General features: G+C 35.0%; 1 protein-coding gene across 3 annotated transcripts; it reads left to right on the top strand.

Annotated features, from left to right (window-relative positions):
* Positions 1-1,323: 1,323 nt before the first annotated feature.
* LOC121427672 (beta-1,3-galactosyltransferase 6-like) lies at positions 1,324-6,921 on the top strand. Of its 3 annotated transcripts, none has more exons than XM_041624189.1 (2): positions 1,324-1,724; positions 4,234-6,921. In XM_041624189.1, exon 2 carries the CDS (start codon positions 4,267-4,269, stop codon positions 5,251-5,253), a length of 987 nt encoding a protein of 328 aa, XP_041480123.1. In that variant the 5' UTR covers positions 1,324-1,724; positions 4,234-4,266; the 3' UTR covers positions 5,254-6,921. The 3 variants fall into 3 exon arrangements, with proteins under 3 accessions (XP_041480123.1, XP_041480120.1, XP_041480122.1); XM_041624186.1 differs by lacking the exon at positions 1,324-1,724 and adding an exon at positions 1,732-2,075; XM_041624188.1 differs by lacking the exon at positions 1,324-1,724 and adding an exon at positions 1,732-2,055.
* Positions 6,922-16,083: the final 9,162 nt, after the last annotated feature.

A 16,083-nucleotide genomic window follows, 5' to 3' on the forward strand; every position in this document is an offset into this window, starting at 1 on the left:
GTATTTGTGGAATACACGAAGACTAGAGGATAGGTACGTGACAAATAATGCGAGCGCATAGCGCGAGCAGAAATTGCCGATACTCAGCCCATAAAACGGACATTTTACAGCTGCACTTAAAAAATAATCGATATGTAAATCAAACAAAATAATGAAAGCGCGATGTCCGAGCTAAAACTATATATGTTTTGCATGTTTATTTCAAAACTTGATATTATTTTAAGCTCCATATCAGCACATTGAACAAGATAGGGGACCTGTGTTTCTAAGACATCGCACAAGCAATGCTAGCGCGAAGCGCGAGCGAATATTTTATAAAGTGTTATGAAAGATTATTTTTCCAAGTCTCCTAACCTTCACTCGTCTTCCTCCCCCTTTTTCCTCTTCGTTTTCTTCCCTCTTTTCCTTTTTCCCCTTTCCCTCTTTTTTTTCTTTTGCTCTGCCAATAGGGGGGCCCGGGCCCCTCGGCCCCTGGATCCGCCTATATGTATCCTATCCATATCCCCTTGCAAAGAATGACCTGGGCCTCATTGCTTAAACGTTATAGTAACTTTGCCAGGCATCCAATGGTAACTACCATTTTAACGATGCTAATCAACCAATCAGAATCAAGGATTTCAGGAAAGTTACTTTGTACTTTGGCAAAGTTAATACTGTATAATAATACGGGGCCCTGCATGGCGGTAGAAGTGAGAAATTGCGAAACTGCGCAGATTACTGTATATTTTCAAACAGGTTAATGATTAATGAGGAAGAGAGAATGTCTGATTTTCATGATATATGATGATCCAGTATACCCATCCAAGTGATCAGATTGTCATAGACCAAGAATATGATACAGAAATTATGTTACAAAATGCATGTGTCAATATTTTGAGGCTGTTCAAGTTGTCGATGGCATCAACACAAACCAATACATTAATGTTCTGAAATTTATCATGGGCCTATAAGAAAATGTTTGAAAAAGTGTGCGATAAGTCGTTATACTCATCCAAATTCTTTTGATGATGGGCGATTTAAAACAAGCAACAAAACTCTGTCTGACAAATATTGGCGTATAGAGTGGCCATGCTTTAACTTATTTTAGGAGTGTTACAACGGGAAGAATAAAGAAAAAAAGAGGACTTTCTATTGCAACCTTTAGTGTCTCCCCAAATATCTTCCGTAGTCACCTTTTTTTCTCCAAATTTACCACTTTATTATAATACCATAACCCCGCCCCTTTCACGATCCGAACCAATACGCCTCATTATGAACCTCCCGGTGGCTTTACATTGACCTCTAGAACCTGGTAATCGTTCAAACATAATCCCAGTGCGACAGTGCCCGTTGACCTCGAATTGTCTCACTTTATCGACGGATCAGTCGGAGGAAATAGCTTGGTCGGGAAGTTTCACTACCTCAGCTAATACCACTACCAACATCCTATCAATGCTGTATGTGTAGTTGTCTTTTTAAGTGATCAGACAAGTTGGCCAGTTTGTGTTGATTTGTTTGGATATTTAGCTATCGAATTCGAACTGGATTACATTCTTAGGATACCGATGAGCCTCGGAGTGATCATCAAGATGAAATAGCGTATAATTCGAGCTTTCTGGCATCCTCATCAACTCTAAACTCTCATTCAATGCGCCACATCACCCGCGGGAAAACAGGTACCGATTTGCAAACGTGTGCTGGTGGAAGTTGGAACGCTGGAGTCGCGAAGTAGGAGGACCGGCAAGGTTAGAAAGTTTTTCACTCCTTTCACTTTTAACCCCAAAACTAACACGTTTAATAACATTTACCGGACGAATATTAAACGAAGTTGTGATACCGAACATTAGCAGTTGACATCGTAATATCTGAAAACTGTATTGTGTTCGCTTGCCATTGTTTTTGGATGCTTGAACTTTTGAGATGATGTTGCTTGCCGACCGGACGTTTTGCACTACCCTGCCACGTATGCATGTGTGATCTAACTGTAGACATTCGTAACACCAACAACTAGAGATGGGTGGAAAAAACAAAATTCAGTGAAGATGATCGGGAATGTTTACATCGGAGATCGAATTGGTTCATATGCAGTGAGCTGGGTAATTACTTAACTAGGGGTTGGAGAATGATCAACATGAAAAATGTATAATGTAAAAAAAAATAAAGTTTTTATGTGGTTATATCTTATATGACTAGAAAATATGAGTTTGTAAAAAGTATGGAAACTGCAATCATTACTTTGTTTCCATCATTGATTGACAGATCTGTCATAATAAGGCCAACTAACTTTCATTTCTCAATGGAAATTCGAAGTTTTACTAACTGAAAATTTTGATGAGTCAGCATCATAGCTAACAATTTTAGAAACAGAAAAGTTGTATTTTTTTGGCTGAAATAATCATAAATTACTCTCTCTCTCTTTGTTTGATAGACCTACATGTATATATATAATGGCAGTAAAAGTCAATCTGATTTATAATGATGCCATGGTTATTCAAGTAATGATAATAATGATAGAGTAGTAGTAGTAGTACCCATAATAATAGTTATGATAATACTCTTTTGATAATTATAATGATAATAACACTTAAAGTAATAATAATAATTTGATAATGATAATAAAGATTACTCTTCACTCCAAGCACTATCCTCCCACTATCATCATGATCTTTCATCATTTTCATCACTCTCATCATTACTCTCATACTCACTCGTCACTCTCATAGTCACTCTCATCATCAATCTCATCAAATCACTCCCAGCATTACTCTCATCAAATCACTCCCAGCATTACTCTCATCACTCTCTTAGTCACTCTCATCATCAATCTCATAAAATCATTCTCATCATTACTCTCATCACTCTCATAATCACTCATCACATTGCTCATCACTCTCATAGTCACTCTCATCGTAAATCTTATCAAATCACTCCCAGCATTACTCTCATCACTCTCTTAGTCACTCTCATCATCAATCTCATAAAATCATCCTCATCATTACTCTCATCACTCTCATAATCACTCATCACATTAATCATCACTCTCATAGTCACTCTCATCGTAAATCTTATCAAATCACTCCCAGCATTACTCTCATCACTCTCTTAGTCACTCTCATCATCAATCTCATAAAATCATCCTCATCATTACTCTCATCACTCTCATAATCACTCATCACATTACTTATCACTCTCATAGTCACTCTCATCAATCTCATAAAGTCATTCTTATCATGATTTTCATCACTCTTATCATCACTCGTCACATTACTCATCTTCATTTTTCATCATCACTCTCATTATCAATCACATCATCTCACCACTCTCATCATTCCTCCCATCTTCACTCTCATATAGTCCTCTCATCACTCACATTGCTTTCTTTCATCACTGTCAGCATCATTCTCATCAACCTCATCATCACTCTCATCACTCTCATCACCACTGTCATTACTCTCTTCATCACCTTCCTCATTACTCCTATCTTCACTCTTGCCATTCTTATCACTCTCAACATCACACCCATCACCACTGACTTTCATTATCACCACTATCATCATCACTCTTATCATCACCACTCTCATCATCACTATCATGATCATCACTCTCATCATCACTCATCATCTATATCACTATCATCATCACTGTCATCATCATTCCCATCACTCTTGTCATCTTCCTCCTCACTCCCATCATCGCTCTTATCATTATTCTCATCACCCTTGTCATCACTCTCATCACTCTCATGCAATCTAATCACTCTTATCATCATTCCCATCACTATCATCATCATTCCCATTAATCCTATGGTTATCAATCTCATTATCGCTCTTGTCATAACTCCTATCATGCATTCTCATCACTCTCAGCTTCACTCCCATCATCAATCTCATCATCAATCTCATCATCACTCTCATCATCACTATAATCACCACTCTTATCACTCTCATCTTCTCCCTCATCCCTCATCATCACTCTTAGCTTCACTCTCATCATCATTCTCATCACTCTGATCACTCTTTTCATCTTGCTCATCACCTAATCACATTATCATCACTCTCATCATTACTCTTGTCATCACTCTCATCACCACTCCCTTCGCCCATCTCATCATCACTCCCATCATCATTCCCATCATCTATCTTATCACTCCTATCATCACACTAAACCACCACTCCCAATCATCACTCATTACATTTTAACCGGAGTTCATGTAAAAATTACCCTAATATTTCTCTTTTTCACATTTTCACTCAGAGACAAGACCCTTTTGTCAGAATCTACCCAACCATGGCACGGAAGGCAAAGTCTCAAGCTCTGACACTTCTGCTCATTGTCCCTCTGCTGTCCTTGGCGGGAGTCATGTTGTACATGTCCAAGTGCAGTCCTGGCCCTCCACCGGAGTGTCCTCAGGTGGACAACAGCCGTGTCTCCAACGAAGGGATAAAGTCGGTCAAACGTGACTACTCTGCGTTCCTAGTCGTTCTGATAATGTCAGGACCTCAACTGGATGCTCGGAGATACACCATCCGAGAGACCTGGATGACAAAGAGGACAAAAGACATCATCATCAAGTTTGTGATTGGGACACATGGGTTGTCCGGTGAGGAGAAGAAGCAGTTGGAGAAAGAAAGCGGTCTGCATCATGACCTCCTGCTCTTGGCATCCGTCCATGAGAACCTGAAGTCTAACACCCAGAAGCTCATAGATTCCTTTGTATGGGTTGACAGGCATGTGGACACCAAGTTTGTTTTGAAGGTCGATGATGACTCCATAGTCAGGTTGGACGCTCTGTCCCGGGAGCTTCGCAGCAAGAACCAAGAGAAGCTCTACTGGGGATTCTTTGATGGACGCCAGCATGCGCATACCCGCGGAAAATACGCCGAGAACGATTGGCTCCTCTGCGATCATTACCTCCCATTTGCCATAGGCGGTGGATATGTCTTATCCAGCGACCTTATCCATTATGTTGCCATCAATGCCAAGATGCTTAAAAAGTACAATGCAGAAGACATATCTCTTGGTTCTTGGCTAGCTGCAGTTGACGTCAACCGAGAGCACGATCCCCGTTTTGATACAGAGTATAAATCAAGAGGTTGCCGCAACGTTTACCTCATCTCTCATAAACAGACTGCCCAGGATCTTAAAGAAAAATGGAGCCATTTGCAGAAAACTGGGAAAATGTGTGAAAAGGAAGAACAGCTACGGCAATCATACGTTTACAACTGGAATAAACCACCCTCGGAATGCTGTGAAAGGGTGCAAGGTGTTCCTTGAGTGACATTAAGAATCATAACAAAGGTTAAAAACAATTGAAATCAAAAGAAATTGGACATCAGGTTCTAGAATTCCTGAATTTGGTGATTCATCTGGATAAACTTGAGATGATCATTTATAGTGAAAATCTAATTCTGAATTTTAAAATTGTTAATTTTTAAAAATCTGGAAAAGTTAATTGTCAAAATAGGTACATGGAAGTGATGTCACCAACCACATAGGAACCAGGGTGTTTTAGATTGTGAAATTATCTTTCATTTAATAATTAGGATCATGTCATTCTCAACTTCCTTGTTCTGCAATCTACATTTATTGTATGCACACATATAGGCCTGAGACCCCCAGGAAACAGGATTAGTGTTGAGCACTGGGCCTTCTGATAAGATAGATTATTAGTGTTCATTCTTTTTTTTATCTTGCTGTCAGCAGGATTACACATTGGTTTTCCCTATTCCCTATTGCTTTCTTTCATTAATTGGAGGATAGAAATGGAATAAACACCAAGTGCAGTGTCTGCTGAGAGAGGCAGCCAAAAAGTAACTCTAACTTTAGAGTAGGTGGCTAACTTTCTTTGATGATATTGATAATGATGTTATTAAAGAGGATGCCATGATCCAAAACATGCTTTTCGATTCAAGGTGTTTGCGATGGTACTGCCAAGGTTGCATCAGTGAATTAGCCAATGTACTTTTGGAAAATCCTTGCAATCACTGACACACTATTGGGTGTTCCTGCATCTCAAGACATTGGCAGATAACTGATCACACAAAGAATTTCTTTTGGTACTGCCAAACTCCTGAAAGTTCCTTAAATTGCCTAGTTCCTTAAAATCTTGCCTATTCCATGCTTGCCTACTTTATTAAGAAATATGCAACAATTATGTCATCCAGTGCCAAAATATTTTGAATTCTGTCCATGTACGTGTATGTTTTTTTCCAAAAGTGCTGATGATACCCAAAGATATTCTTTGGTAATGTATTTGTGTATTATGTGTACTTGTGAATAGTGAACTACTTTAATTTTTTTTTTTTTGTGTATTAATGATTGGCCTTCTCAGCCTTATTCTCGAGCAAAATATTATTTTAGATAAAAGAAGAACTTTGTAAAGGCAGGAGGCTAATGAATTTGCGATTTGGGTCAATTATCTGTAGGGTTATTTTGATGGTCACAACATATCCCAGAGATCTTGTTAGACATATTCCTAGGGTGTTATTTTCCACTGTTTCTTCTTGGTTTGTTATGTCCAAGATGCCTCACTTAATGTATTGAATTATTATTGATGAATTTAACAATCAATGAATTGTGTGTATCACAGTTTTTTTTCCTTTCATAATTAGCAAGCAAAGCAGTGGTGGTTTATGTTTATCATATAACAATACTGCGATGTTGGGTCTCTTTTTTTTCCTCAACTTTTTAAAGACGATTTTGAAAGTATGAATTTTTCTTGTACAGCACTTTTACAGCATTTAGGAATACTCCTAAATGTGTCTGTAAAATTTCTCTCATCCTACTGACTACATTATTGTGAAGCTATGTTCTTGGAAGTCTTAAACATATGTTAAATCAACAAATTTAATTTGCCATTGATTTTCTCCCTCTTATTGTTTGTTGTGCTACTTTTGTTGTGATATGTTCACTAATATTTTGTGTGAATATAAATTGACGGTGTGAATATAAATTGACAGTGCTAGTGAATGCATAGTATTTTCCACAGAATTTGAAGTAATCAGTTGTCCAAGATCTAGGATCTTAAATTGTGGATTTGTGCCAATGAAGAAAAAAAAGAAAGGATATTTTGTAGTACTTGTCAAGATGAAAGAACTGAATGCACTTTATTTTTCGATAGAATTCCAGTTATTTTTTTTTAGAAAATATAATTTTGCTGTGTGAAATTTGTTTGTGTAATAACTTGTCAAAAACTTTGAAATTATTTGTAGAGTACAATTCTAATGAAAGATCTGTTTGAAATACGGTATGTCCCATCCAATCGTGTGGTGTTAAGAAAAGTATTGAATTTTAATACTGGATAGCGCAGATGGTGATTATAACCAACGTTGATGTGTGTAGAAGTGTATGATCTTGACTTCTAAATGTACATGAAATTATCCACAATCAAATCAATATTTTTGTAAAATATAGAATATGTGAATAAATTCATGACTGATAATTGTTTACAACAAACTTTCCATTTTGATTCGTGATTTTATCCAAAAATTTTACTTTACGCTAATGCCCAGCCAGTTAATATACCCCGAGTGGATTTTAGTTTCTGCTTCCTAATTATATCCCTCCGAGTGTTTCCTTAAGCTGGTCATAAGTTAAGCAACCTATGAATGACTGATCATTTTGGGGGATTTTCTAATTCAACATCAATGAAAACTTGATGTACACCATTTATCACAGGAAAGTATCACCAGTTGTTTGTAAAGTCACTTTACTTATGAACAGTTTTATGAAACACATATTACCAGGTATTTTTATGGCAGCTTTCTTTCTAGAACCCAATGGCTAATTTTTAGTTCAGTGTCCTTTTGGTGTTGGTGTTTGGCCCATTGGGTCATCGAGGTCCTGTCTCATAAAGACTTGTAATAACAAATGCTCAAGTTATATTACACATTTACCATCAACTAATCACATAACAGGATTTCAGCTTTTAACCGTTACTGCAATTATTTCCTTGTAAATGTAACAAGTTTTATGAAATGGCCCCAGCACATGACCATGACGATGTCCTGTCATCCTTACCCGGGATGCATCTTATTTCACACTGATCTTTCAGTAATGTGAATTGAATAATTTTTGTGTACTCACATTATTAGGTAACAAAGTAAGGCAATCAGAATAGCGCTTCTAAAACCAACACCAAACTTGAAACGACCCACCCCCATCTCAGTTGTTGGGTTGGACAAACCACTCATTCTTTTTCACTCTGAATTCCTTTAAATTAAACAGCAGTACTCTTGCTTTCGTAACTTGTGAAGTGACACAACAATGCAGTTAATCATTTATCCGGTATGAGTTCAACAACTGGAAAATCATAAATCAATATCCCAAACTTACTATAACTAGGAATTTACAATTCGAAGAGAACGTCCATCTCTTTCAGTTGGTAGAAAGTGCATGCCGAGTTTTGGAGACTTGTGTTGGGCTCTGGCTGGGAAATTTATGGAGACTACAGGTCCTCCTTTACGAGATGCGGGATTTGAAAATCACCAAAACGTTGTGGTATTCAATAAAAGGTTCAGGTCATTGATTCGTTATTTTCCAATTATTGAGCAACACCCCCCTCCCTACATACACACAAACACATCCCTGCATGGGCTGGTCAGTTGATTCCAAATAATGACAGAACACATCAAAGTAGAGTCCTGGTTTTTTATTGCAAAATAACTTCTCAATGCCAAAGAAGGGTGGGGGACAACAAATAAATCAATCATTAAATTAAATTCAATTTCAGTAAAAAGTGACAGATAATATCAAACAATTTAATCACTGGCCAAAAAACACTGAATGTCTAATAAAATTCCCCTATCACAGAATGCAAAGTATCAAAATAAAAAGGTTCCATTTTAATTATATCAAAGTTAGATATAAATTGAACCGCTTGATTGTTGAAATCTAAATGTTAATCAAATATCAAAATTGATTGATGGGTACTTTCATATTCCCATTTACATATATGTATTAATACATTTCAAGATTTATATTCTTTTTTAAATTTCAATGATGTGTTCACATGGTAACTGTAAACTAAAATTTTCTCATCTCATTTTACTTTAATTTGGTTTACATCCAGTCCCATCTGAGAAGTAAAAACAAAGAGGGATTATCTTTATTTTGGAAACTAATGGGCAAAATTCTATCTAAAACTTTACAAAATTTAGCACCTTCTTATGCCATCTGCTTGTGCCGTGATTGCAAGTTTTAAACAATGACAATATTTTTAAAAGGAACAATGATCATGAAGCAAATCAAACTCATCATCTCTACTATCTCACTTTCTAGCAGACCAATTTATAACCAGGACTGTCACGTAGTACATTTCAATAAAACATCACAATCGAATAAGAATTGTGATCGCCAAAATAAAGTAAGTTCTTGATGCTCAACATTTTCTCTTTTCTTTCTAATCAAGTTAATACTTTGACACTTTTAATTCAATCATCTCAAAATCATCCATCGCCTCGCTTAGATGAAACTAAAAAATTCTCAAAACAAACATTCTTTGTTCTTTAAAAATACACATATTTTTGGAATGATGAAATGCTGATAATACTTCTTTTGTTAGAGAGAGAAAAAATACCTTGACTTATAACCACAAATATTTCATACTTTCAACTTTGTGCAAACTGCGCATCTTAAAAGCATCAAGTACTCTTCGTCTTATTTGGCTTCAAAGAAAAAATTCACATTCATTTAACTTTCATACTGTACATACAACAAAATACATATTTCTCAGAAATATTTCCATACTGTCAACGTGAATAGTTGCATAAACTTTTTTTTTCAATTTTGGTCACGTTTATGGCAGCTCATAGTACAAAGATGGTTATCATTTTTCATTTCTTTAAAAAACAAAAAACCTATTCATATGAAATAGTTTATATAACATATGAAAGCTCAGTATTTTAAACAGCATTATTGCTGATAATTTCTCTCCTTTAGAAGGTCCTCAATAGTACACTGACAAGAAATAAAGCACAATCGGTTTCAAAATCCTAATCATTAGGAGTAAAAATATCTTTAGATATGTACTTTTCTAGATATTTTCTATTTTATCTTTGCTCAATCCATGAGCCTGCATGTGATGGAAATATTTCTGAACATTCTGTAGAAACAAATTACTATATATATTGAAAGATTCATTTAACCCATTCATGACAACGATATACCTGGAGCCTTATTTTGTGAGAAATTCTTTAAATTGGCAATTTTCCTTTTGTACCTTTGTAAATTAATGGAAAATATTTCTGCAAGTAAGACATGTGCCAATTTGTAATGAAAAAACAGCAGTCTTGTAGTTTCCATCATAGTCCAATTAAAATTCCTTTAACACCATACCCATGCAATAAAAATGCACAATAAAAAAATCTAACCACTTCTTTTGTATTTAGGTTCATTTTGGGTTTCTCTATAAAAAGAATGAGTCAAAGCCCAAAAAAGGTTACTTTGTCACAAATGGGTTAAATGAGTAAATGTAGAAGGGAAAACCAGTTTTAGAAAGTAATGGATATTGTACAAGGAGATCACATTCTGTGAAATGAATAAGCAATTTTCCACCTGAATAGTGCTTTTCTTTCTTTTTTTCCAGCAAACAAAAAATGTCTCATAATAATCTTTAATAATTATATGAAAGTTGTTATTTCTCTCATCATTCTTCAGTTTTATTTGTTCAGGTAAATTAAATGCTCGTGAATGATACATGTTTCCCAAATCAATGGAGCAATTTCATCAGCAAATGATATATATTATAGACCTTCCAATGCAATCAAATAAATAAATTTCCTTGATTTATATTCCTTCAAAATGTCAGAATAGTCAATCAAAACATTAAATCGTATGGGATGGGAATAGAAAGAGGTGTAAACCCCTACATTTTATAAAAGCATGAAAGTACACTGTATATGATGCCAATGATTTTTTTTCTGTAGGTGAGCACATGGGAAATGTGTGTTATCTTGTACAATTAACACCTTGCCTGTGAGATTCAGTATGTACCTGTACAAAACATATGGCAATTGCTGAGTTTGGTTGTCAACAAGATAAGATGTCCCAAATTGACTGCCTTATAATCCCTTGAATGGGATTTTGAAATGCTGGTCAATTGTTTGAGTGATTTTAAATTCAGTGTTAACGACTGGTGTCAGTGTTTAGCTGATGTTATCATCAGCCTGAGCCTAAACACCAATCAAAACCAATGTACAATTTTCAATATGATTTTTTTTTCTGCTCCTACAGTAGCAGAACAAAAATACATCAGGATTCGAATTGGTAACATCAGAAAACACTACCATCTTTTCCAAAATAGGCTACATTGAAGCTTGACTTTAACGTAGATTACATTAACCAGAAATAGACATGGCATGTAAGTCATGTTGAGGTCTATCATGACAAAAATCTGAATTTTGAAGGCTGCCCTCTTCAGTTTGCTTTTCAAGTGATAATGAAGACAGTAAACTCTTCTAGTACATGCATGGATCTTGCATACAGTATAGCAGGATCTTAACCCTAATGGAGACTGATTTTGCTATGACACATGGTTTCCATAGACTACAGCCCACATATGTGCAGGTTTGGTCTCTAAAGGGTTAAAGATAAATGCCAGTTGTGGAAAAAAACGGTTCCATAAGAGTCCTATGAAATGACCACCAATGTGTTTGTATACATGTATAAATTATTTTTAAAAAGTCTGTTCTAAATGATCCTGATAGAAGATTTAAATTTCTGAGAAATTGACAAAGTTTGGATGGCACTCCAGCCTCGTGATGGATTTAATTGCTAGCAATAAAAATACAATGCCCCATATGTATTTATCTATGTTGGTGATCATCAATTTTATTATTTGTACATTAGATTTCAAGGTTTCATAGAATTAGGTTTATGTAAATAAACCAAGTCTAGATCTATGATATGGTTTACATTCAACTTCGATTTTCAAGACTTTCTTATGAAATCCTATGTGCAACTACAAGTACTTGGCCTAAAGTTGCAATCAGTATTACAATAAATTTTATGGTTTGAGCCACTTTGAGGTATAATCTCTCACACTGAGAAATAAAGACATTTAACTTGAAAAAGTTTCTAAAATATCCCCAAATTAAACACATTTTTTCACAGAACAAATGATTTATGGCTTTAACTAAGCCAGCTTCTCCCAGTTACTGATCAATACAACATTTTACTTATCTCACTTATGGAACTTCATACATGTAGAACACGGTAAGTGATTTTTAAAATTCTGACTCCATGTCATGACAGGTCCCTCACCAATTTGGCACCTTCTACATCAAGAAATTATGAGAAAGGCTTCAATAAGAGTATTCCTGAAAAGTTTATGCAAAATTGTAATTTTCTTTCCTTTATAATATTTATAAATTGCAAATTTAGCAAATATCCATCCCGCTGTGTCTTGCATCAATTTCCTGAAGAAACAAACATCTCATGTCAAAGATAATGTTTTTATTTCAGAAATGTTATCCAGAATTTTGGTACAATTTTCCTTTTTGAACTCAAGGTCCTTTCCCAAATATATTTACTCTTTACATTTACTGGCAAGGGGATGGAAGAATTTTTCCATCCACATGAACAAAGCATAAGTGGGACAGGAATAATCATTATGATTTTTCTGTCAAAAAATAATACATGAAATCTGACAGCCAATTAGGGTAACCCACTATCGATACGTCTGGATATTATCTCCAAATTTAACATGTCAAATTTAAAAACACTGACTGCATCACTTGCGTAAGCAGTATGTGTGTGCATCAAGTGTAGCTTTAGTACTGCCAAACTTTGGCAAAAGGAAGCAAGCGACACATCAGTCAAATTTGAGTTATTGTTGTTTCTGAAACACCCTACGTTCAAGCAAAATTTGGGGAAGAAATGATTGTTCTATGGAACGATATTGAAGAAAATATGCTGTTAAATCGCATTGACGTCTACGTAAATGACGAACACACATTGCTAATTTACAACAAATGACACTCTTGCAACTTGCTTCCTTTTGCCATAGTACGGCAGAGTAGTATACTGTAAGTTGTTACTAGATTTGGCTGTGTTGATCCTCCTATGATTTTGGTGGCAATTATTTTTTTTCAAACCTAATAAAACTCTAGTCCCATACATGGGTAAAGACGTTGGATCTATCCTACAGATTTGTGAGAAAAAAAGCATTACAACTTTTCCCCCAAGTTTAGCCTTAAAGGTCAAGTCCACCTCAGAAAAATGTTGATTTGAATCAATAGAGAAAAATCAGACAAGCACAATGCTGAAAATTTCATCAAAATCGGATATAAAATAAGAAAGTTATGACATTTCAAAGTTTCGCTTATTTTCAACAAAATAGTTATATGAACGAACCAGTTACATCTAAATGAGAGAGTTGATGATGTCACTCACTCACTATTTCTTTTGATTTTTATTGTTTGAATTATACAATATTTCAATTTTTACGAATTTGACGATTAGGACCTCCTTGTCTGAAGCATAAAATGTTAAAATAATGGAATTCCACGTGGTCAGGGAGGAATGAAACTTCATTTCACATGACAATGACGAGAAAATAACAATATTTCATATTTCATATAATAGAATACAAAAGAAATAGTGAGTGAGTGATGTCATCAACTCTCTCATTTGGATGTAACTGGCTCGATAATATAACTATTTTGTTGAAAATAAGCGAAACTTTAAAATGCCATAACTTTCTTATTTTACATCCGATTTTGATGAAACTTTCAGTGTTATGCTTGTTGAATTTTTATCTTTTTATTCAAATCAAGTTTTTGTTGGGGTGGACTTGTCCTTTAACAATAATCCCCCAATTTATTACTTGTTGTCCATAGCTGTAATGATTCCTGTGGAAATTAATAAATATTCATACCCAAATTACTTTCTTTTGAAAATTTCAAGTCAACCCCAAAAATCTTTGCAAAAGTAAAGATAATGGATCTCTCTTATGCTTCATGAGAAAAAAAAGCATTACATTTTTTCTCAAGCTTAGCTTCAGTAATCCCCAAATTTATTACTTGTTGTCCCAAACTCTGAGTCCTGTGTCAATGACTTCATTCAAACCAAATATTTTTTTCTTTTTAACCCAAAACTCCTTTTCTAGTCCCATACATAGGTAAACATGCTGGATCTATCCTACAGTTTATAAGAAAAAGGCATTAACATTACTCTTTTATCCAGCCTATTGCTCACACATCCCATGGGTCGAGGCAGGAAGTCAAGAGGTGGCACACTAAACTCAAACCATTGTCAGACAACGAACTCCATTGCACTAGTCTTACTCCCAATCTCAACCTTGCACAACTATCCACGATACCACTGTCATTCTATCAAGGAGTCTGCATTTAGACTTTTAGAGACTACAAATTGCATACTTGTAACCCAATGTAACGGTACTGACAAAATTAGTCTGTGCTCAAGACTGTGTAACTATGAGTAATATTGTATAAAGTCTGCCTGCACAGACTAGCAGTTAGTGTATTGGAGCAGACAGCAAAAATATCTAGGCCAAAGTATTTAACTTTTTGTCTTTTAATGGAGTTATTGAAGTCTTGAAGATATTATGTTTTTATTTTGAAAAATTAATATTGTTTTATGGCTAGCTCCAATGAAAAATATTAACAAAAAAAAATCAACATAAACAATCTGATACTTTAATAAAACACGAAAAATGAGCATTGGAAATATTATAGCTGAAAGTGTGGAGAAACATCTTCTGAGATTTTTATCAATTCTTGGTGATGACAAGTCCCTGGTAAACAAGGGGTTCTTATTAATATGTGACAAACTCAATCTGATATGAACAGCAGTATCATGATTTGTCTGGGCAGTCATAATGTTCTCTAGTCTATTCATTCAGACCCAGTATAAAGCTGTTTGAATTGTGTGTGCAAAGTTAGGCATTATAAAGCATTTTGCTCATTGGTCAGGCATCTGACAAAGACTATCAATGATTTTTATCTTTCTTACTATGCAATGTAATTTAGAATTATCTTGTGATGATTTATCACTCAAGATCAAACAAGAACTCTGGTTTTATTGCCTAATCATGAAATACTGTTCTTTTTGCTATTCTGGCTGCAAACCTCCACTTGTTGTGACATTAGCTGTCTGAAAACTTTATTTAAATGTAAAACCCAAGTTTAATTGCCAAATCATGAAATAATAATTATTTTGTTAGTCTGGTTTCAGACCTCCACTTGTAGTGACATTATTTAGCTGTCTGAAACTTTATTCAAATGCAACAATGCAAGACCCAAGTTTAATTGCCAAATCATGAAATAATATTTATGTCTGGTTTCAGACCTCCACTTGTAGTGACATAACTGTCCAGATAAAAAAAACAAAAAACAAAAATGCAGTACTTGCGCAAGTCTAACACATTGAATTGTAAAGTGTAACCACACCTTCAGTTCTGTATGAGTAAAAGCCAATTATTCGACACCGATTCTCCCAGTTGGCCAATTATTAAGATGTCTGGCAAATGATCTCCCATTCTAGTTAGTCTCAGATTGAAGCATGGAAAATCCTAACATTTATTTTCTTCAAATGAGCCCAATGATTCAATAATGTTTGATCTGGCAACAAGCGCTGGGATGAAAAATCTACAAATTTACATGAAGCAAACATGCAAAATTGCAGTGAGCAATAATTCCTCGAAGGGCTGAACACTACATGTGGTAACAGTCAATGCCATCATACTTCTTTTTTATCAAAAGCCTATAGATCAAGCAATTTTTTACACAAACACGTAAACCAACGGGTGCCATATAAGGGAATCTTGATTGAAACCAGAGAATGCTAAAAATAACTAACACAGATAAGCATACATGGGATCGTGTATTATCATGACTTGTAAAAAGACTGGTCAACCCAACAGAATACTATGCTTATTTACTTACTACTTAAAAATTTCTCTTTTTGATCATAATTGCTTGTCACATATACTTTTTATCTAGTACATACAAACACTTTCGGGATCATTTCATTGGATTCTGTTCAAATTAATTTCATGTTTTTTACCACAACTGGAATTTAAGTTTAAATCACTAACCGCAAAAGCTTAACCTGATCCTCACGTTACTCTGTACACAAACCATA

Source organism: Lytechinus variegatus, chromosome 14 (genome assembly GCF_018143015.1).
Source record: "Lytechinus variegatus isolate NC3 chromosome 14, Lvar_3.0, whole genome shotgun sequence".
NCBI lineage: Eukaryota > Metazoa > Echinodermata > Echinoidea > Temnopleuroida > Toxopneustidae > Lytechinus > Lytechinus variegatus.

Excerpts from the sequence above, each read along its gene's own strand:
- LOC121427672 (XM_041624186.1), top strand. The coding sequence starts at position 2,022 with ATGATCGGGAATGTTTACATCGGAGATCGAATTGGTTCATATGCAGTG. Across the intron at positions 2,076-4,233 it reads GTTCATATGCAGTGAGCTGG|AGACAAGACCCTTTTGTCAG; the intron begins GTAATTACTTAA and ends ATTTTCACTCAG.